The sequence below is a fragment of the Mus musculus genome, chromosome 8 (assembly GCF_000001635.26).
Source record: "Mus musculus strain C57BL/6J chromosome 8, GRCm38.p6 C57BL/6J".
NCBI classification, from domain to species: domain Eukaryota; kingdom Metazoa; phylum Chordata; class Mammalia; order Rodentia; family Muridae; genus Mus; species Mus musculus.
In genome coordinates this window covers 24,851,853-24,871,529 of record NC_000074.6, presented here as the reverse complement: position 1 = coordinate 24,871,529, position 19,677 = coordinate 24,851,853, and the positions used below count along the sequence as shown (strand labels likewise).

The following is a 19,677-nucleotide window of genomic DNA, read 5'->3' as shown; positions in this document are numbered from 1 at the left end:
TCCCAACTCAAATATGAGGAAAATTCAAAGGAAATAAATTTATCACAAAAATCTTATCTATTTTCGGACCACATCTGTGTCTGTGCAGGAGCATGCTGTATTATATCTTATTAAAGCTACCTATTTCCCAGGCCACTGAAACATATTTAAAGTACCAGCTCTTATATTTTAGTGGAGGTTTGGATTCATAGGAAAATTTCAATGGCTACATGGTTTTTAAGTTTCTTCCTGAGTTTTAACTCTCCATCACTCATGTCACAGCCATATATTGTTACAACTGGTGAGCCACCATTATCACTCAGTAGAAGTCCCTGGATAATCTGCAAATCCTCCATGATTGACAGGTTTGTTTGTTTGTTTGTTTGTTTGTTTGTTTGTTTTTTGGTTTTTTGAGACAGGGTTTCTCTGTATAGCCCTGGCTGTCCTGGAACTCACTTTGTAGACCAGGCTGGCCTCGAACTCAGAAATCTGCCTGCCTCTGCCTCCCGAGTGCTGGGATTAAAGGCGTGCGCCACCATGCTCAGTCTAAACATCACAATGGTCAGAAAACGAATGTCAACAGAATTAATAAAAAAAAAAACCAACCAACCAAACAAACAAAAACCATTTTAAACTAAGTCAGAGTATTACATCAGCACTGGAGGAATGGTGCAGGGCTTTACGGTAGTAAATGGTCACAGTCTGGTTATTAAACTTCTGATTTACAGTGCTCAGGTGGCTGGAGACCCCTGAGTTGGAAACCTGTTTCTGTTTTCTTTAGATCTGCTTAAATGGCGTGTGCGTAGAATCGAGATTTCTTAGGGATCAATCAAAAACGTGTTCATCCAAGTGCCACGGGAACGGAGTAAGTGGTAGACTGTGGCCTCAGGAGCTTTGCACCGATCGATCACATACTGGTCTCATTTGGTGTCTATAGAGTGCCAAGCCCCACTGACACCCAGGAGCTGAAATGGGAAGTCAAGCTGAGCTATAATTAGTGTTGGTAAACATTTTTGTTTAAGTTTGACTGCCCATGACTTTTTTTTTTTTTAATTCTGTTACAATGGGAGATAGGCAGTCTCTTGTTCTGCGAGTCTATGGGTTCATTAAAAAAAAAAAGTCAGCTTTGTCTCTCTCTCTCTCTTGAAAATACATCTTTATGTTTACAGAAAAGCATATCTTAAAAAAAAAAACAACAACTTTGCAATGACTCTTGGTAAATTTCACATTATGTACCCCAATCCCACTCATGTCTCAGCTAGTCCACACTTACCCTGCCCCCACTCTCTCACCCCCACCACAATGATCAGTGTCATACAGCATAGTGTTATAGTCATTGTAACTGATGATAAACTTCACCAGGTTATTGTCACCCAAAGTCTGCCGTTTAACACTGGAATCTTAGAACCACTCAGTGTCTTCCATCTGTGGGCTTTGAGGATGAATGACAGCACCCACGACTGCTGCATCATGCGGTACCCTATGCTTGGCTGATTTATCCTTTCCTTTCCTCTGATTTACCAGCAGCCCTGAAGCTTTCCACTTTCTCAGGATACATGCACTTCTCAAAAGAAATACACGTAGCCAACAAACGATTGGGGAAAAAAAAATAAGCTCAATAGCATTAGTTAGGAAGGAGATACAAATGCAAACAATAGCATGAACTCTCACCCCAGCAGAATGGCTGTTGCCAGAAAGGCAAACAGTAACAAATGCTGACCGCAGTGCTGAGTAAAGGACACTTAGGGTGGTTTCTCTTTATCATCAACCCTATGAGATCTAACAGCTCCTGGGAAACACACCAGTGGTGTATCTGTGAGGGTGTTTGAAGAAAGTTTTAACGGAGGTGGGAAGATGCACCCTGAGTGTGGCTGCTACCATCTCATAGATTGGGCTCTGGCCCTGACTACAGGGGAGAAAGCAGCAGAATGTTAGCACTCGCTCTCCTGCCCTGGTGAGTACTTACTCTTCCGAGCCTTTCTGGCTAATTTCACATAACTTGATAGCCCTCTAGTGCAAATGGTATAATTTCATTCCTTTTTTTTTTGACTGAATGAGATTCATATATATGTATTTCTTTATCCATTCATCCATTGGTCCTCATGAAGGTTCATTTCCTAATTTGCCTATTGTGAAAATACTACAGTCGATGAGTGTGTGGTTATCTCTACAGGAAGCTGTCTCGGGTGTGTGTGTGTGTGTGTGTGTGTGTGTCCAGATGTGACACAGCTGGACAGCATGGAAGTTCCTTACCAATGGTGTAGAAGGGCTCTTGCCCTACTCTCCATCCTTGCCAAAATTTCCTGCTGCTTGTTTTCTTGGATGGATGGATAACCTTTTTCTAAGAAGGAAGCCTAAAGTTACCAAATGAAAATTCCCATACCCAGGTTCAGGGTACCTCCCTGTGAGCCGTCAGTTGGGGGATTTTCCAGAGAACCCCCAAAATATTATAGGTTGTGGTCAATATCTCTGGTTGCCCACCAGTCCAGGAAGATACTATGATTGAAGGCACCACACACTTCGGTTACAAGGCACTAAGAAATAAAAATGGATCTAAGGAGACCCTTTCTCCATGCAGTCTAGCTTTGTATTGCCAGAAGGTGCCGGCAGGCTGCTGAGGGATAAAATCTAGCAATGATCCCACACTCTTATGTATCCCATGGGTTACAATAATGACCTGCTTGGCAAGATGTGCCTATTGGACCAATAATGGCATGAGCATTATGGAGTAACTAACTAAACTCCTCTCTGATTGGACTTGTAGCCTGCTCCATAGGAGGTAGCTCACTCCTGGTACTGTAACTCTAGTCAGAATTCCACGCCTGGGGAACTTATAGGTCCCAAAGGGGAGGCTGCTATGGTCACTTTGCCAAATAGGCAGGATGGTCCTCTAAATACGAATTCCCATAGATTAACTCTCTTGTCAGCTTCAGTCAGACAAGATTCATTTTTTGCAGTGGTTGCCTACAGAGAGCCGTAATTGGTCAGGGTAGCTGAGAATAAGAGACTGTAGTGTACTCAGCCCTAAACGAGGCATGCACAGCCTCTGTCTCTACCCAAGGCTCAGAAAACAGAGTAGAAGAGGAGGCAGAAAGAATGTAAGCGACAGGGGAGTGGTCACCACCCAGCCATTCCTCAGGGCTGCTGTAGTAGCCTGTTCCAAACTGGGTTTGCTTAACATTTCACCACCCATCATCAGGGAGGGGCTCTCAAGGCCCCTCTCCTCACCGAGGGACTGGAGGCAGCTAGTTAATCAGATGGAGGGGAAGGGCAAGTAATTCTTGTCAGTGGCCCAAGCACTGGTGAGCTGTCTGTGTTCCAGTGAACAACCCCCAACTCACGCTCATTCAAGCAACAACAAGGAAACTGAGGGTTAAAGAAAGATTTTTTTTTTAAAGGCAGGAGGGGCTTGCTGGAAGAAGAGTTTCTGCAGAAGAGGAGGAGGTGATGGGGAGAGAGAAAGGGTGATGGGGGTAAAAGTTCTCAAAATTCATGATATACAAAGTCGTCCAAGAATGAGCTGTTTCTCATGCCGTTCTGCGGGGGGGGGGGGGGGGGGGGGGGCAGTCCTGGCCTGGCTGCTGTTGACAGGGTGGCCTGCAGAGGATAGAAGGAGTCCTTGACAGGGAGGGTGTGAGCCAGGCAAGGTGGTCCCGTGAAAGTTGCAGTTCTGACTAGCAGTCAGGTTGCTCCTTTTTTTATACAGGTCTTACAGAACAAAGACAGATTAATGATTATCGAAGAAGGTACAGATTATGTGTTTGATTTTTTTTTTTTAATTGCACGGCTAGGGTTACAAGTTCAGTCACAATGAGAAAGTACAAATAAACAGATTTTATTTTTGTTATGAGTCCCATATAACTCCAATATAAAGAATCTAGAGACTGTCTCCTCCACAGCCCACAGCCAACACATTTATAATATGATGGCTGCTTTCAGGCTGGGGGTGGGGGGGTTGGCAGTTTTAAAGCACTCCAAACAGAAAATAGACGAACTGGTCTTTTAATGAATTACAAATACTAATGCCCAACTTCTTTGGCTATATCTACATTATTAAGTAAGAAAAGGTTATTTTTGTCAATTGGTCTTAGTCACTGAGTTTAGTCTTTCAAAGGTGTACCCTGAATGACCCCCTATTTTTAAACTACATTTTAAAGAGTGCTCTGAGCATATTGTAAAAGGAGACCTTGAATCTGTAACCTATTCCCCTGGTCAGTTGTCTGTTTTTTTTGACAGAGCTGTGTTTGCCCTGGATCAATTCTACTGTCTGAGTTTGCTTAAGGGCGGATACCCCCCCCCCCAGAAGATTCCTTGAGTTAACAGCCTCATACAGAAGTGTCTAGCTATATGCTTCTCTGTGTTTATCACAATCTCCAGGGCATAAATAAAGACTTCCACACAAGGCCAGATAAAGTTATTTTCCTAAAAGGAGAAGGGATAACTCAGGCATAATTTCCTCGGGAAAAGATATAAAATGAACTATCACGCCGAAAGCCCCCAAGAACGCAACACACAGAGATCAAAAGCTAAAAGTGAGAGACAGAAGGACAGTCGTTTCAGTATTTGGCTCAACCTTGCTGGCACTGTGTCAAACAAAGAGCTGTGCTGGCTTCATGACTCTCACCGTACCCAGTAGATATATATGGCTGTGCCACGGTTCTTTCTCGTTCTTATTCTAGTTTGCTCCAGTAAGATAGAAAAAATATTATTTTTGCATTTGCTAAGACTTGATTTATTTGCCAAAGTATGTGTGTGTGTTTTGGAGTAGGATTCACTATCTGCTGAGAAGGATATTAATTCTGTTGCTGTAAGATGGGATGTTTTTTTTTTTTTTTTCCATTTTTTATTAGGTATTTAACTCATTTACATTTCCAATGCTATACCAAAAGTCCCCCATATCCACCCACCCCCACTCCCCTGCCCACCCACTCCCCCTTTTTGGCCCTGGTATTCCCCTGTACTGGGGCATATAAAGTTTGCAAGTCCAATGGGCCTCTCTTTCCAGTGATGGCCGACTAGGCCATCTTTTGATATATATGCAGCTAGAGTCAAGAGCTCCGGGGTACTGGTTAGCTCATAATGTTGTTCCACCTATAGGGTTGCAGATCCCTTTAGCTCCTTGGCTACTTTCTCTAGCTCCTCCATTGGGAGCCCTATGATCCATCCATTAGCTGACTGTGAGCATCCACTTCTGTGTTTGCTGGGCCCCGGCATAGTCTCAGATGGGATGTTTTTTGTGTCATCTAAGTTAATTTGACCTATAGTGAAATTTAAATCTTCTCTCTCCTCTCTCTCTCTCTCTCTCTCTCTCTCATCTGCATGTTGGTAAGGGTGGGGTATCAAAATGTCCCCAAAACATTGCATCTCACCAGCCTATTCCTTTATAGGCAATAATCTCTCTTTCATCAAACTGGGAGTGCTGACAACCTGTGCATGTTTATGTTGACAATCACTAGGCCTTTCTGGTGAACTGTTTCCTTCATTGCTTCTAATTTTGCCTTGTGGTCACCTTTTAGGATATCTGTGACATATGTGTAAATGTATTTATATGATGTATAAATGTATGTATGTATAAATATACATATAGTTAGGATATATATCACATATTTAGGATATATGTCACAGATTATATATCATATATATTTAGGATATATATTACATATTTATTCAGGATATACATCATATATATATTTAGGATATACATCATATATATATATATATGATATATAACATATGTTCAGGACATACATGCACATCTAATTCCTGATGTGTGTTTGTGTGTGTGTGTGTGTGTGTGTGAGAGAGAGAGAGAGAGAGAGAGAGAGAGAGAGACTGCAGCTCACACTCAAGATTTAACATCTCACTACACCATCTTCACGCTTCCCTTTCTACAAACCTGTGTGCTCATCAGGGCAGGTGCTGTCCCACCCTCACCTCAGAGAATAGTCATCTGTTTGTTTGTTTGTTTGTTTATTAGTAAATCTAATCAGCCAGCCTGTGTCATGTGATATTAAAGAGTATTTGCTTGTCACGTTTTGAGACAAGTACCTACTTTGGAGCCCAAGCCTGCCTAAGAACCAGTGTCTTTTCTGCCTTAGCCGTGTGAGTGCTGGGGTTCTAGGCTTGTGCCTCCACACCTGGCTTTGGCTTTAAGGGTTCTTCTGCATCCTTCCCAGCAGTGCATCTCTAAAGTCCCATGGAGGAGACTTTGTAGTGATGCCTGTCTGTGGCTCTAAATGTCCTTTTGCACACTACTTCTCTCTATATATGGCTAATGCTCTGCTGTAATTTAGTTGAATGGGCTTTCAACTAAAGATTACAGCATCAGGTCCTTCTAGCCCCTGATGTTCACACCAGAGTCCTCAAAAGTAAGGCCACGATGGATCATGTTTGAATTATTGTTTATCTGAGTGATGAACTCGGGACGATGATGTGAGGACTTTCTGTGTGAACTAGTCTGTTGATGGTGCTTCTCACTGTGATTTTTTTTCATTGCCAATAATTTTCATTTGGCTCCCTGCCCCCAAATCTCAATTTCTTTGCATTTAGAAAATTTATTCTCATGGAAGTTGCTGAGGTTTTTTTTTTTTTTTTTGTTTCGATTTAGATCCAGTTAAGATGGCATTAAGCTGAGTAACAGGAAAAGCATCCAATTGCTAGTAAATGATTCACAATCAGCCTGGGGAAGGTCCAGGTCTTTCCTTGTAAAGGCTGATGGCTGAAACAGCCGACAGTCTACAGAACCTAGACAAGGGAAAAGACAGATGCTGACATCTGGCCTACTGCCTGCAACACACTGCCAGGTTTAGAGATGATCTATGTGCCTGAAACTGCTCTCTAAATTTAAGGGCAAACATTTGAATTCACTACAGTTTCTTCATACAAATATAAGTCTCTCTTCGCAGTTTTTAAACATGTCTTCCTTTGATGTGTGAGTTTTAGCCTAAGAAACCAGATATTCCCTCTATGGAATTCTCTATTTAAATCAAAATGAATTCAGTCATTCTTGGCTAAGATAAAAAAGTAAATATTATAACCTAGCACATAATTTCATAATTAGAAGAAAATCATTTACACTAACATTCAAACTAACCCTAGGTGTGCAATTCTCATGGTGTCTGCCACTGCAATGCCGGCTACTCACCTCCCAACTGTCAATATCCTACGACAAAAAGGTCAGCATCGCTGTGGTCTGGCAAGCACGGCAAGTATCTCTGTCTTTAAATAGCTATTGAGAAAAAGTTATAAGATCACTTATTTTCATCCAAAGAAAGCCACATTTTACCACCTGGAAAGAGACTGATAATATTTGGAATCAAAAGATTTTTTTTCCTCAAATAATGGGACCAAATATTATTAACTCTGCTCATAGTTTCTGTTACATGGGTGTGAGGCCAGTAGGGTGCCTTGGGCTATCCGTTTTTTTCTTTTTTCTTTTTTTTTCTCTTTCTCTTTCTCTCACTTTCTCTTTCCCTCCCTCCCCCTCCCCCTCCCCCCTCTCATTCTGACATCTCTATCATTTGGGAGAGATCCGCATCTGCTTTTTATCACATTTACAAATTGTGTGGGAACTCAGTAATGCAATTTGATGTATAGAAATACAATCCTAAGGTAGGAAGATAATAATCTGTTGCCTACAAAGGAGGTACTATATTAGCATAGTGAGGTTCTGTTGAGAATCCTGTAGTGAGTGAAAGTCAGGCAGTCTTACTGTAAGCAACCTGCACTTCAGATCACTAGATTTCCAGCACTCACAGGGCTATAAGGGGGTTTTATTGTAGTCACGAAATGGTGTAGAATAGTCTGGAAACCTTTGAAACATTGTTTCCATGTCTTGGGGTCGATCTTAGATAAAGTTTCAAATGCTGTGCTACTGTACTTAACTTTTCCATGTTACTTAATTGACAAGGGGGGGGGGACGACCAAAAGAAATCATTTAAATATATTTATTGTATCTTGAAAGTAAATTATGCCTTCTAATGGCTCACATACCTTTTATTTTTAGATCTGCCCATGGAAAGAGCATCTAAGAACCAAGAAAAGAAGTGGCTTTTAAGTTTGTACATTGTCTTAATTATCCTCGCTTCAGTGTTCCTCATAGGCACAGGGTGGAAAGGCTTGAAACAGTGCGGTTCCAAGGAAGAGGAGTCCATGAGTAGCGAGTAAATTGGACTTATGTTTCAAAGTTACATTAAAGTAGCATTAGGACCTTGCTACATAAAGTGTCTGGAGAAGCAGTGGGGCCGTCTGCATCTCCCTAAGACTTTGGGCACTATATCAGCATTTCACCAAATTGCTTGAAGCTTTTGTGAAGACTCTTAGTGGATGATTTTGCAAGGATGATGGGTTTGGGAGTGTGGCTAACTCACCATGGCCACTGCTGGGATAATTCAGCCATCTTCCTGTATCTGTCCCAGGGCATTGTTACTCACCCCCTCTGTATGCTTTCTTAAAGAACTAGCTGACTTGGGTGGGTTTCCTTCTGAACTATATTCCATTGGATTACATGTGCCTTTTTTTTTTTTAACCATACACCATGTACTATAAACTCAAAAATCAGGAAATTTATATAATAAATGCCTTTAGTGTTATGCATTTGACTCGGGATTGCATTCATGATCTGAAGTCTTTTGTGGTTCTCTCTGCATGTTCGGGTGATTGTTTTTGATTTTGTGAAAAGTCATGAGAATTTTTTTGACTATGTTACAACAGTTGTGACCTGCCATGTGGGTGCTGGGAATCAAGCCCAGGTGAAGAGCAGACACTGCTGTTAACTGTTGAGCTTGCTCTCTCTCTCTCTCTCTCTCCCTCTCTCCCTCCCTCTCTCTCTCTCTCTCTCTCTCTCTCTCTCAAGTTTTAAGGCTTTTTTTTATTAGAGATTTTCAGGAACTGTAAATTGATAATTGAAACCTGAAATATAAGCTTGGAAATTGGAAAATGCTGATCAATATATTTCTCAAAATATTTAATTTACAAAAATAAAATATAAGCAGATGCTAAACCTTATAAACCAATCCATTAGTTGTTTGATTTTTTAAATTTTATTTTTCATTGGATATTTTATTTATTTACATTTCAAATGTTATCCCCTTTCCCGGTTTCCCCTCTAGAACCTCCCTATCCCATCTCCCCTCCCCCTGCTTCTATGAGGGTGCTCCCCCACCCATCCACCCACTCCTTCCTCCCCACCCTCACATTCCCCTACACTGGGGCATCTCTCCAGATGTGAACATTTAAACAGAAATGATTTTTCTAATTCACAAATCAAAATAGCTTCCCACTTGTTCATGGCCTCAGTTCTCCCTGTCATTGATCTATAACTTTTAGTGTTGTATAGAGTCTTGCTTAAGTTTACTCCTAGATATTTCATTTTCATTTTTATTGTATTGGTGAGGCGGTTTTTACAAATTTCTTTTTTTTCTTGAGAGGGTAACTATGGAATTATAACTGATTTTTTGTGTTCTTCAAATGTTCTGAGTTTGTTCTTAGAGGTCTTCCCGCTCAAGGACAAGGCTTTGACAGTAGCTCTGGGTGGCATCACAACCATAACCTTCCTGCCTTCGTCTCCTGGGTGCTAGAGTTGTAGGTATCCCCCACCTTACAGTGTCCAGCTTCGTTAACTAAGTTGTGCTTGTTTCTGTGGAAACAAGGCTTTTAGGCATTTTAAATATACAATCACAGGTCTCTGGCTTCTTCTTTTGGCACTTGGGTGGTGTCATGTCTTCTGTCCCATGGCTATGCCACCTTGGAGAGCGCTCACTGTTGTTCTCTCCTGATCGTAGAGAAAGAGATGAATGCTACACTCCCATGTGTTGACATGGCTGTGGGCTTCTGTTATGCTGAGAAACTTCCCTGTATACTTAATAGCTGAAATAAATTTTTATCACTCACAGTTGCTAAATTTTGGGGAAATTTTGCATCTTTTCTTGCATCTATTGACCCTGCCCCCCCATACCTATCACGGATAAAGCCTACTTGCTTATCACATATAAGACCTCACTCAGGTTCTTCTGTTGGATTCAATTTAGTGTTTGCACCTGTGGCCAAGTGACTTTGGTTTGTTAATTTTCTTTTCTGCCATTTCTTGGACTAGGTTTGTATCAGGATAACGTTCTCGGAATGTGACTTGGGAAGTGTGCTTTAGTGCTTTGGTAGAGTGTGAGAAAAGACTTGTGTTGGCTTTTTGAAAAGTTTGACAGAGCCAGGCGTGCTGTTGCTGTCACTGTTTGAACTTGTTGTCACCTGTGCCTGTTTCTTGATGCCCTTTTGTGGTTCTCTCCTCCCACTGTCTCAGAACTTACAGTCCTTGTTTGTAAGTCCTCGATGCTTCCTGCACTGGTTTCTGTGCAGGGTGAGAGGTGAGGATCTAAACTCAGCCTTTTAGCAACCCTCCGCTTTATTCTAAATGCAATGATTTATTTAAATGAAATATGTTTGGATATTTTCTTATTTACATTTCAAATGTTATCCCCTTTCTTGGTTTCCCCTCTGAAAACCTCTCATCCCATCCTCCCTCCCCCTGCTCACCAACCCACCCACTCCCGCTTCCCTGTCCTGGCATCCCCCTACACTGGGGCATTGAGTCTTCTCAGGACCAAGGGCCTATCTTCCCACTGATGTCCGGCTAGGCCATCCTCTGCTGCATATGCAGCTGGAGCCATGGGTCCCTCCATGTGTACTCTTTTTTTGGTGGTTTAGTCCCTGGGAGCTCTGTGGGTACTGGTTGGTTTAAATTATTGTTGTTCCTATGGGGCTGCAAGCTCCTTCTGCTCCCTGGGTCCTTTTTCTAGCTCCTCCACTGGGGACCTTGTGCTCAGTCCAATGGCTGGCTGAGAGTACCCACCTCTATATTTGTCAGGCACTGGCAGAGCCTCTCAGGCTCCTGTCAGCAAGCACTTGTTGGCATCCACAATAGTGTCTGGGTTTGGCGACTGTATATGGGATGGATCCCCAGGTGGAGCAGTCTCTGGATGGCCTTTCCTTCAGTCTCTGCTCCACACTTTGTCTCTGTATCTCCTCCCATGGGTATTTTGTTCCCCTTTCTAAAAAGGACCGAAGTATTCATACTTTAGTCTTCCTTCTTCTTGAGCTTCATTTGGTCTGTGAATTGTATCTTGGGTATTCCAATTTTCTGGGCTAATATCCACTTATCAGTGAGTTCATATGATGTGAGTTCTTTTGTGATTGGGTTACCTCACTCAGGATGATATACTCCAGATCCATCCATTTGCCTAAGAATTTCATGAATTCATTGTTTTTAATAGCTGAGTAGTACTCCATTGTGTAAATGTACCACATTTTCTGTATCCATTCCTCTGTTGAGGAACATCTGGGTTCTTTCCAGGTTCTGGCTATTATAAATAAGGCTGCAATGAACATAGTGGAGCATGTGTAATTATTACATGTTGGAGCATCTTCTGGGTATATGCCTAGGAGTGGTATAGCTGGGTCCTCTGGTAGTACTATGTCTAATTTTCTGAGGAACCACCAGACTGATTTTCAGAGTGGTTGTATCACTTGCAATCCCACCAGCAATGGAGGAGTGTTCCTCTTTCTCCATATCCTTGCCAACATCTGCTGTCACCTGAGTTTTTGATCTTAGTCATTCTGACTGGTGTGAGGTGGAATCTCAGGTTGTTTTGATTTGCACATCCCTGATGACTAAGGATGTTGAACATTTCTTTAGGTGCTTCTCAGCCATTCAGAATTCCTAAGTTGAGAATTCTTTGTTTAGATCTGTACCTCATTTTTTTAAAAAAAAAAATAGGGTTATTTGGTTTGCTGGAGTCTAATTTCTTGAGTTCTTTGTATATATTGGATATTAGCCCTCTATTGGATGTAGGATTGGTAAAGATCTTTTCCCAATCTATTGATTGCCATTTTGTCCTATTAACAGTGTCCTTTGCCTTACAGAAGCTTTGTAATTTTATGAGGTCCCATTTGCCAATTCTTGATCTTAGAGCATAAGCTATTGGTGTTCTATTCAGGAAAATTTCCCCTGTGCTCATGTCCTCGAGGTTCTTCCCCACTTTCTTTTCTATTATTTTCAGTGTATATAGTTTTATGAGGAGGTTCTTGATCCACATGTACTTGAGCTTTGTACAAGTAGATAAGAATGTATCAATTTGCATTCTTCTGCATGCTAACTGCCAGTTGAACTAGCACCGTTTGTTGAAAATGCTGTCTTTTTTTCCCACTGGATGGTTTTAGCTCTTTTGTCGAAGATCAAGTGACCATAGGTGTATGGTTTCATTTCTGGGTCTTCAATTCTATTCCATAGATCTACCTGCCTGTCACTGTACCAATATAATGCATTTTTTTAAAACCACAATTGCTCTGTAGTACAGCTTGAGGTCAGGGATGGTGATTCCAACAGAAGTTCTTTTAATGTTGAGAATAGTTTTCACTACCCTGGGCTTTTTGTTATTCCAGATGAATTTGATAACTGCTATTTCTAACCTTATGAAGAATTGAGTTGGAATTTTGATGGGTATTGCATTGAATCTGTAGATTGCTTTCAGCAAGATGGCCATTTTTACTATATTCTGCATAGGAAATCTTTCCATCTTCTGAGATCTTCTTCAATCTCCTTCTTCAGAGACTTGAAGTTCTTGTCATACAGATCTTTCACTTGTTTGGTTAGAGTCACACCAAGATACTTTATATTATTGTGAAGGCTGTCGTTTCCCTAATTTCTTTCTCGGCCTGTTTATTCTTTGAGTATAGGAAGGCTACTGATTTGTTTGAGTTAATTTTATATCCGGGCCACTTTGTTGAAGTTGTTTATCAGCTGTAGGAGTTCTCTGGTGGAGTTTTGGGGGCCACTGAAGTATACTATCATATCATCTGCAAACAGTGATAGTTTGACTTTTTTTCCAATTTGTACCCCTTTGACCCCCTTTTGTTGTCTAATTGCTCTGGCGAGAACTTCAAGTACTATATTGAATAGGTAGGGAGAGAGTGGACAGCCTTGTCTAGTCCTTGATTTTAGTGGGATTGCTTTAAGTTTCTCTCCATTTGGTTTGATGTTGGCTACTGGTTTTCTGTATAATGCTTTTATTATGTTTAGGCATGGGTCTTGAATTCCTGATGTTTTCAAGACGTTTAACATGAAGGGATGTTGAATTTTGTCAAATGTGTTTTCAACATCTAATGAAATGATCATGTGTGCTTTTTTTTTTCTCTGAGTTTATTTATGTAGTGGATTACGTTGATGGATTTCCATATATTGAACCATCCCTGCATCCCTGGGATGAAGCCTACTTGATTGTGGTGAATGATAGTTTTTATGTGTTCTTGGATTTGGTTGGCAAGAATTTTATTGAGTATTTTTGCATTGATATTCATAAGGGAAATTGGTCTGAAGTTCTCTTCCTTTGTTGGGTCTTTGTGTGGTTTAGGCATCAGGGTAAGTGTGGCTTCAGAGAATGAATTGGGCAGTGTTCACTCTGTTTCTGTTTTGTGGAATAGTTTGAAGAGCATCGACATTAGGTCTTCTTTGAAGGTCTGATAGAATTCTGCACTTAAACCATCTGGTCCTGGGCTTATTTTTGGTTGGGAGACTTTTAATGCCTGCTTCTATTTCTTTAGGGGTTGTTGGGCTGTGCACATGGTTTATCTGATGCTGGTTTAACTTTGGTATTTGGTATCTGTCTAGAAAATTGTCCATTTTATTCAGATTTTCCAGTTGTGTTGAGTATAGGCTTTTGTAGTAGGATCTGATGACTTTTTGAATTTCCTCAGTTTCTGTTGTTACATCTCCATTTTCATTTTTGATTTTGTTAATTTGGATACTGTCTCTGTGCCCTCTGGTTAGTTTGGCTAACCTTTTATCTATCTTATTGATTTTCTCAAAGAACCAGCTCCTGGTTTTGTTGATTCTTTGTATAGTTCCTTTTGTTTCAACTTGGTTGATTTCAGCCCTGAGTTTGATTATTTTCTGCAGTCTACTCCTCTTCTGTGTATTTGCTTCTTTTTGTTCTAGAGCTTTCAGGTGTGCTGTTAAACTGCTAGTATATGCTCTCTCCAGTTTCTTTTTGGAGGCACTCAGAGCTATGAGTTTTTCTCTTGGCACTGCTTTCATTGTGTCCTATAGGTTTGTTTATGTTGTCCCTTCATTTTCATTAAATTCTAAAAAGTCTTTTAATTTCTTTCTTTATTTCTTCCTTGACTGAGTAGAGCATTGTTCAGCTTCCATGTGTATGTGAGCTTTCTGTTGTTTTGTTGCCATTGAAGACCAGTCTTAATCTGTAGTGGTCTAATAGGAGGCATGGAATTATTTCAATTGTATATCTGTTGAGGTCTGTTTTGTGACTGGTTATATGGTCAATTTTGGAGAAGGTACCATGAGGTGCTAAGACGGAAGTATATTCTTTTGATTTATGATGAAATGTTCTACAGATATCTGTTAAGTACATTTGGTTCATAACTTCTGTTAATTTCACTGTGTCTCTGTTTAGTTTGTTTCCCTGATCTGTCCGTAGATGAGAGTGGGGTGTTAAAGTCCCCCATAATTATTGTGTGAGGTGCAATGTGTACTTTTAGCTTTAGTAAAGTTTCTTTTGTGAATGTGGGTGGCCTTGTATTTGGAGCATAGATGTTCAGAACTGAGAGTTGTTCTTTGTAGATTTCTCCTTTGATATGTATGAAGTGTCCTTCCTTATCTTTTTTGATGACTTTTGGTTGAAAGTAGATTTTTTCTGATATTAGAGTGGCTACTCCAGCTTGTTTCTTGAGACCATTTGCTTGGAAAAATTGTTTCCCAGCCCTTTTCTCTGTAGTGTTTGTCTTTGTCACTGATGTGCACTGATATGCAGCACAATGCTGGGTCCTGTTTACTTATCCTGTCTGTTAGTCTATGTTTTTTTTTTTTTAAATTAGGGAATTGAGTCCATTGATGTTAAGAGATATTAAGGAATAGTCATAGTTGCTTCCTATTATTATTGATGTTATTTTTATGTTTGTATGGTTATCTTCTTTTTGGTTTGTTGAAAGAAGATTACTTTCTTGATTTTTCTAGGGTGTAGTTTCCCTCCTTGTGTTGGAGTTTTCCATCTATTATCCTTTGTAGGGCTGGATTTGTGGAAAGATAATGTGTAAATTTGATTTTGTCATGGAATATCTTGGTTTCTCTATCTATGTTAATTGAGAATTTTACTGGGCATAGTAGTCTGGGCTGACATTTGTGTTCTCTTAGGGTCTGTATAATATCTGTCCAGGATCTTCTAGCTTTCATAGTCTCTGGTGAGAAGTCTGGTGTAATTCTGATAGGTCTGCCTTTGTATGTTACTTGACCTTTTTCCCCTTACTGTTTTTAATATTCTTTCTTTGTTTAGTGCATTTGGTCTTTTGATTATTATGGGAAGAATTCCTTTTCTGGTCTAATCTATTTGGTGTTCTGTAGGTTTCTTGTATGTTTATGGGCATCTCTTTCTTTAGGTTAGGGAAGCTTTCTTCTATACTTTTATTGAAGATATTTACTGGCCCTTTTATGTTGGGAATCGTCACTCTCTTCTATACCTATTATCCTTAGGTTTTATTTTCTCATTGTGTCCTGGATTTTCTGGATGTTTTGGGTTAGCAGCTTTTTGCATTTTGCATTTTCCTTGACTATTATCTCAATGTTTTTTATGGTATCTTCTGCCCCTGAGATTCTCTCTTCTCTCTCTTGTATTCTGTTGGTGATGCTTGCATCTATGACTCCTGTTCTCTTTCCTAGGTTTTCTATCTTCAGTATTGTCACCCTGTGTGATTTCTTTATTGTTTCTCTTTCCATTTTTATATCCTGAATAGTTTTGTTCAGTTCCTTCACCTGTTTGGTTGTGTTTTCCTGTAATTCTTTAAGAGATTTTTATGTTTCCTCTTTAAGGTCTTCTACCTGTTTACTTATGTTCTCTTGTGTTTAAGGGAGTTATTTATGTCCTTTTTAAATTCCTCTATCATCATCATGAGATGGCTCAGCGGGTAAGAGCACCGACTGTTCTTTCGAAGGTCCTGAGTTCAAATCCCAGCAACCATATGGTGGCTTACAACCATCTGTAATGAGATCTGATGTGAGTGTCTCAATACAGCTACAGTGTACTTACATATAATAAATAAATAAATCTTTAAAAAAAGAGAGATGTGTTTTTTAAATCAGAGTCTTGCTTTTCTGGTGTGTTGGAGTAACCAGGGCTCACTGTGGTGGAAGAACTGGGTTCTGATGATGCCAGATGATATCTAATGAAGCCTTGGTTTCTGTTGCTTATGTTCTTTAGTTTGCCTTTCACCATCTAGTTATCTCTGGTGTTAGCTGGTCTTGCTGTCTCTGACTGTGGCTTATCCATCTTGCAAGCCTGTGTGTCAGTACTTCTGGGATACTAGTTTTCTCTGCTAGAAATTTAGGTATGGAGAGCTGTGGTACAGTTCTGGGGTACAGACAGAACCCAGAAGGATTCTGTCCCCAACTGATCCTTAGTTCCTGTGTCCTGATGGCTCTGGGAGGGTTCCTCTTGGGCCAGGAATTTGAAGAGAATTGGTGGTCTCACCTGTGCTCACAGGTGTGTAGGCACTCTTGGGAGACCAGCTCTCTCCTGGTAGTATTTGTGTATGTAGCTCTGTGGCACAGGATCAGCTCTAGGTGCAGACAGAAACTGGAAGATTCCTGTCCCACGCAGCTCCTCAGTTCCTGTGTCCTGAGGGTTCTGGGCAGGTTCCTCTGAGCAGCAGTGGTTGTTCTACCTGTGCTCATAGGCCTGTCTGCACTCCTGGGAGGCTTGATCTGGGTATGGAGCCCTGTAGCAGAGGATCAGCTCCACACACCATGTATTTGTATAGGTAATATGAAACATATATAAACAAAACATATGTATGTGTATATTATATGTATATATTTGCTTTTGTTTTTTGATACAGGGTTTCTCTGTGTAGCCCTGGCTGTGTTGAACTTCACTCTGTAGACCAGGCTGGCTGGCCTCAAACTCAGAGATCTGCCACTCTCTGTCTCATGAGTGCTAGGATTGAATGAGTACACACCAGCATACCTAAATGTATATGTTTTTAATGTTTTCTTGATCTTCCCTTTTCAAGAATTACCTAGAAAGGAACCAGGATCTTTGTAAATCTCTTTTTCACATAGTAAACATTTTTCCTCCTGCATCCCTTTGTAAAGAAGCTATTTTCCATGGTCTAGGATTTTGTATAAAGGGAAATATGTAATACAGTTTTTATTTTTATTTTTTTAATTTATTTTTATTTTATTTTATTTTATTTATTTACTATTATTATTTATTTATTTATTTATTTATTTTGGTTTTTTTCGAGGCAGGGTTTCTCTGTATAGCCCTGACTGTCCTGGAACTCACTCTATAGACCAGGCTGGCCTCAAACTCAGAAATCCGCCTGCCTCTGCCTCCCAAGTGCTGGGATTAAAGGCATGTGCCACCACGCCCGGCTATCAGTTTTTATTTTTATATGGCTTGTATCACTCACCACAATTATTTGAATCCTTATTCATAATCTTGTATCAGTTGTTTGGTCTTTCCTTCATGGATCAACAGATACTCTGGTCATTTACAACTTATAGCTAAAATAACTTAAGCTGTTATGGATGTTCAGGTGCAAGTCTTTGTGTGAGTATGTACTCTTCATTTATTTCCAGGAGTAGAACTGCTGGGTGATATGGTAGCAGCAAATGTTTAGCTTCTAAAGAAAGAGCAAAACTCTTACCAAAATTAGCATCCCCTTCTCGACTCATAACCACCAGTGACCCCTTCTTCGTCTGGACCTTTGCCAGGAGGTGGTGCCTTGCTGCATCCTAGTGCACACGGTCACTACACTGTTGTTGCATTTGAATACTTCTCATAACTAACGGTGCTGTAATTGCCTCATTAATTATTACCTATATATCTTTGGAGAAATGGCGACTCAGAGTTTGTACCCATTTTAGTTAAGATATTTGTCTTTTTGTTGTTCAATTATTTCTCTTTGGGCCATTTGTGAAATAGATTGTCTTCTATATGAGTATTCTTTATTGTGTTCCAGATATAAGTTCTTCATCATGTACTTAATTGCAAATGTGTTTGCCCTGTCTAAGGCTTGTCTTCTAATTCTCTTAGCCATTCAGAAAGTATAAGTTTTAAAGTTGGTGAAATTTAATGGGCCAACTTGCTTTTTTATAGGCCAGGATTTGGGAATTGTTATAGGAAATAGATCCCAACCTAAGTTCACAAAAATTTCTTCTGAATACTCAACAGTTCTAGGATTTGCAATTAGATATGCATTGAGATTGAGTTAAGCTTTATATGGCTGACAGAACTGTGTTCTCACATGCAGCAGAATGGTTTTCAGCCATTGTTCCACAGTACGTATATAGTCACAGACAATGAGTACTGGCCTTTATAAATTCTACCTCAGTGTCTAAGAAGAAATGTGACTGTCTCTCTGAGTTGTGAGATCACCAATTATTCAGTGTTCCCATGTAAGCAAAAGGAAGTTCTTGTGTGTTTGTTCTGAGTAAATATGTTTACTCTGGCTGAGGAACTGTGTTCATGTGTGTGATGTTATATGCTCTGTGTATAGAGTAGACACCAAAGCGCTGGGGATTGTTATTGGCTTGGCACAGGTCTCAGAATCTCTCTCTGGGCATCTTTCCTGTCTCATTTTCTTGGGTGAGACCAACTTGCTTCCCTGGACTTCTTCTCTTCCAGTTCTGTTACACATGCACATGTGTGTGCACATACACACATACACAGATGTGTGCATGCCCACAAACATACACAAACTCATGCATACACACACACACAAATGCACAAAAACATACAAACACATGCATATGTGCACACACACACACACACACACACACACACACACACACACACACGTTGATAAAACTATAGGGATAAGAAAAAAAGCAAACTCAGGAATTTTATGTTCTAATCATTGCACTGCCAGAAATTTGTGGGATTTTTGTGGCTGAGGTGTGTAAAATGATTGGCATGTAGTTTGTGAGGATGAGGGCATAGCTTCTTGGCAGAGGACTTGCCTACCTTACGAAAGGACCTGTGTTCCATTTCAACTACCATTAAAAAGGTCATTCTCATCTTTCCTCAGATACCATTGTGTATTATCTTATTTATTAGTAACCGGTGTTGTTAAAAAAAAAGATAATACTGCTTATACAGAAGTCCAATTTGTATTCACAAAGTTGTTAAGAGTTTCAATTTCTTTTACTACTAATTAAATGTTATTTTATTAATTATTTATTTATTAATGGTATTTTATATTTCTTTCTAGAAGCAAATCAGAAGACAGCACTTACACGTATGTCAGCAGGTGAGTTCATTAAAAGACGGTGTGAAGAGACATGTTGAAAATGAACATCATAACTTTCAGCCGGTAAGGCAGTGCTTTGAGGAAAAAAAAAAAAACAGACTAACAAATTTTAAACGTTTTACTTTCAATAATCCCTTCATTTATTTACTAATTTATTGGAAGTCTATTCCCCCCATTCCTTGCCTGCAAAAGCCTAAGGAATCAAATGCCAAACAGAGGAGATGCCTAAATGCATAAGGAATAATAGTATCTAATATTTATACCTTCTCTAGCCTGGGTTACCAGCATGCTGCTTGGGTAAACAAGCCAATGCCACTCTCCCTATCATGGCAACATTCTTCCCACTTACTCTGACATATGGTCCCTGGGTTTTGGAGAAGGTTATGT

General features: G+C 40.1%; 1 protein-coding gene across 7 annotated transcripts in view; it reads left to right on the top strand.

Annotated features, from left to right (window-relative positions):
• Window positions 1-19,677, top strand: part of Adam32 (a disintegrin and metallopeptidase domain 32) — a 112,776-nt gene that overhangs the window by 77,389 nt on the left and 15,710 nt on the right. Inside the window, exons 17-20 of one of the 7 annotated variants that reach the window (XR_378788.2) lie at window positions 761-844; window positions 7,078-7,183; window positions 7,985-8,141; window positions 19,252-19,353. Coding sequence is in view for 5 of the 7 variants with exons in the window: in NM_153397.2 (NP_700446.2) it covers window positions 761-844; window positions 7,078-7,183; window positions 7,985-8,141; window positions 19,252-19,290 (386 nt within the window). In the remaining 2 variants the exon portion in view is untranslated. Of the gene's footprint in view, window positions 1-760; window positions 845-7,077; window positions 7,184-7,984; window positions 8,142-19,251; window positions 19,354-19,677 lie in introns of those variants that run through there. The other 6 variants (NM_153397.2, XR_378789.2, XM_006509162.3 and 3 more) reach the window with 6 other exon arrangements.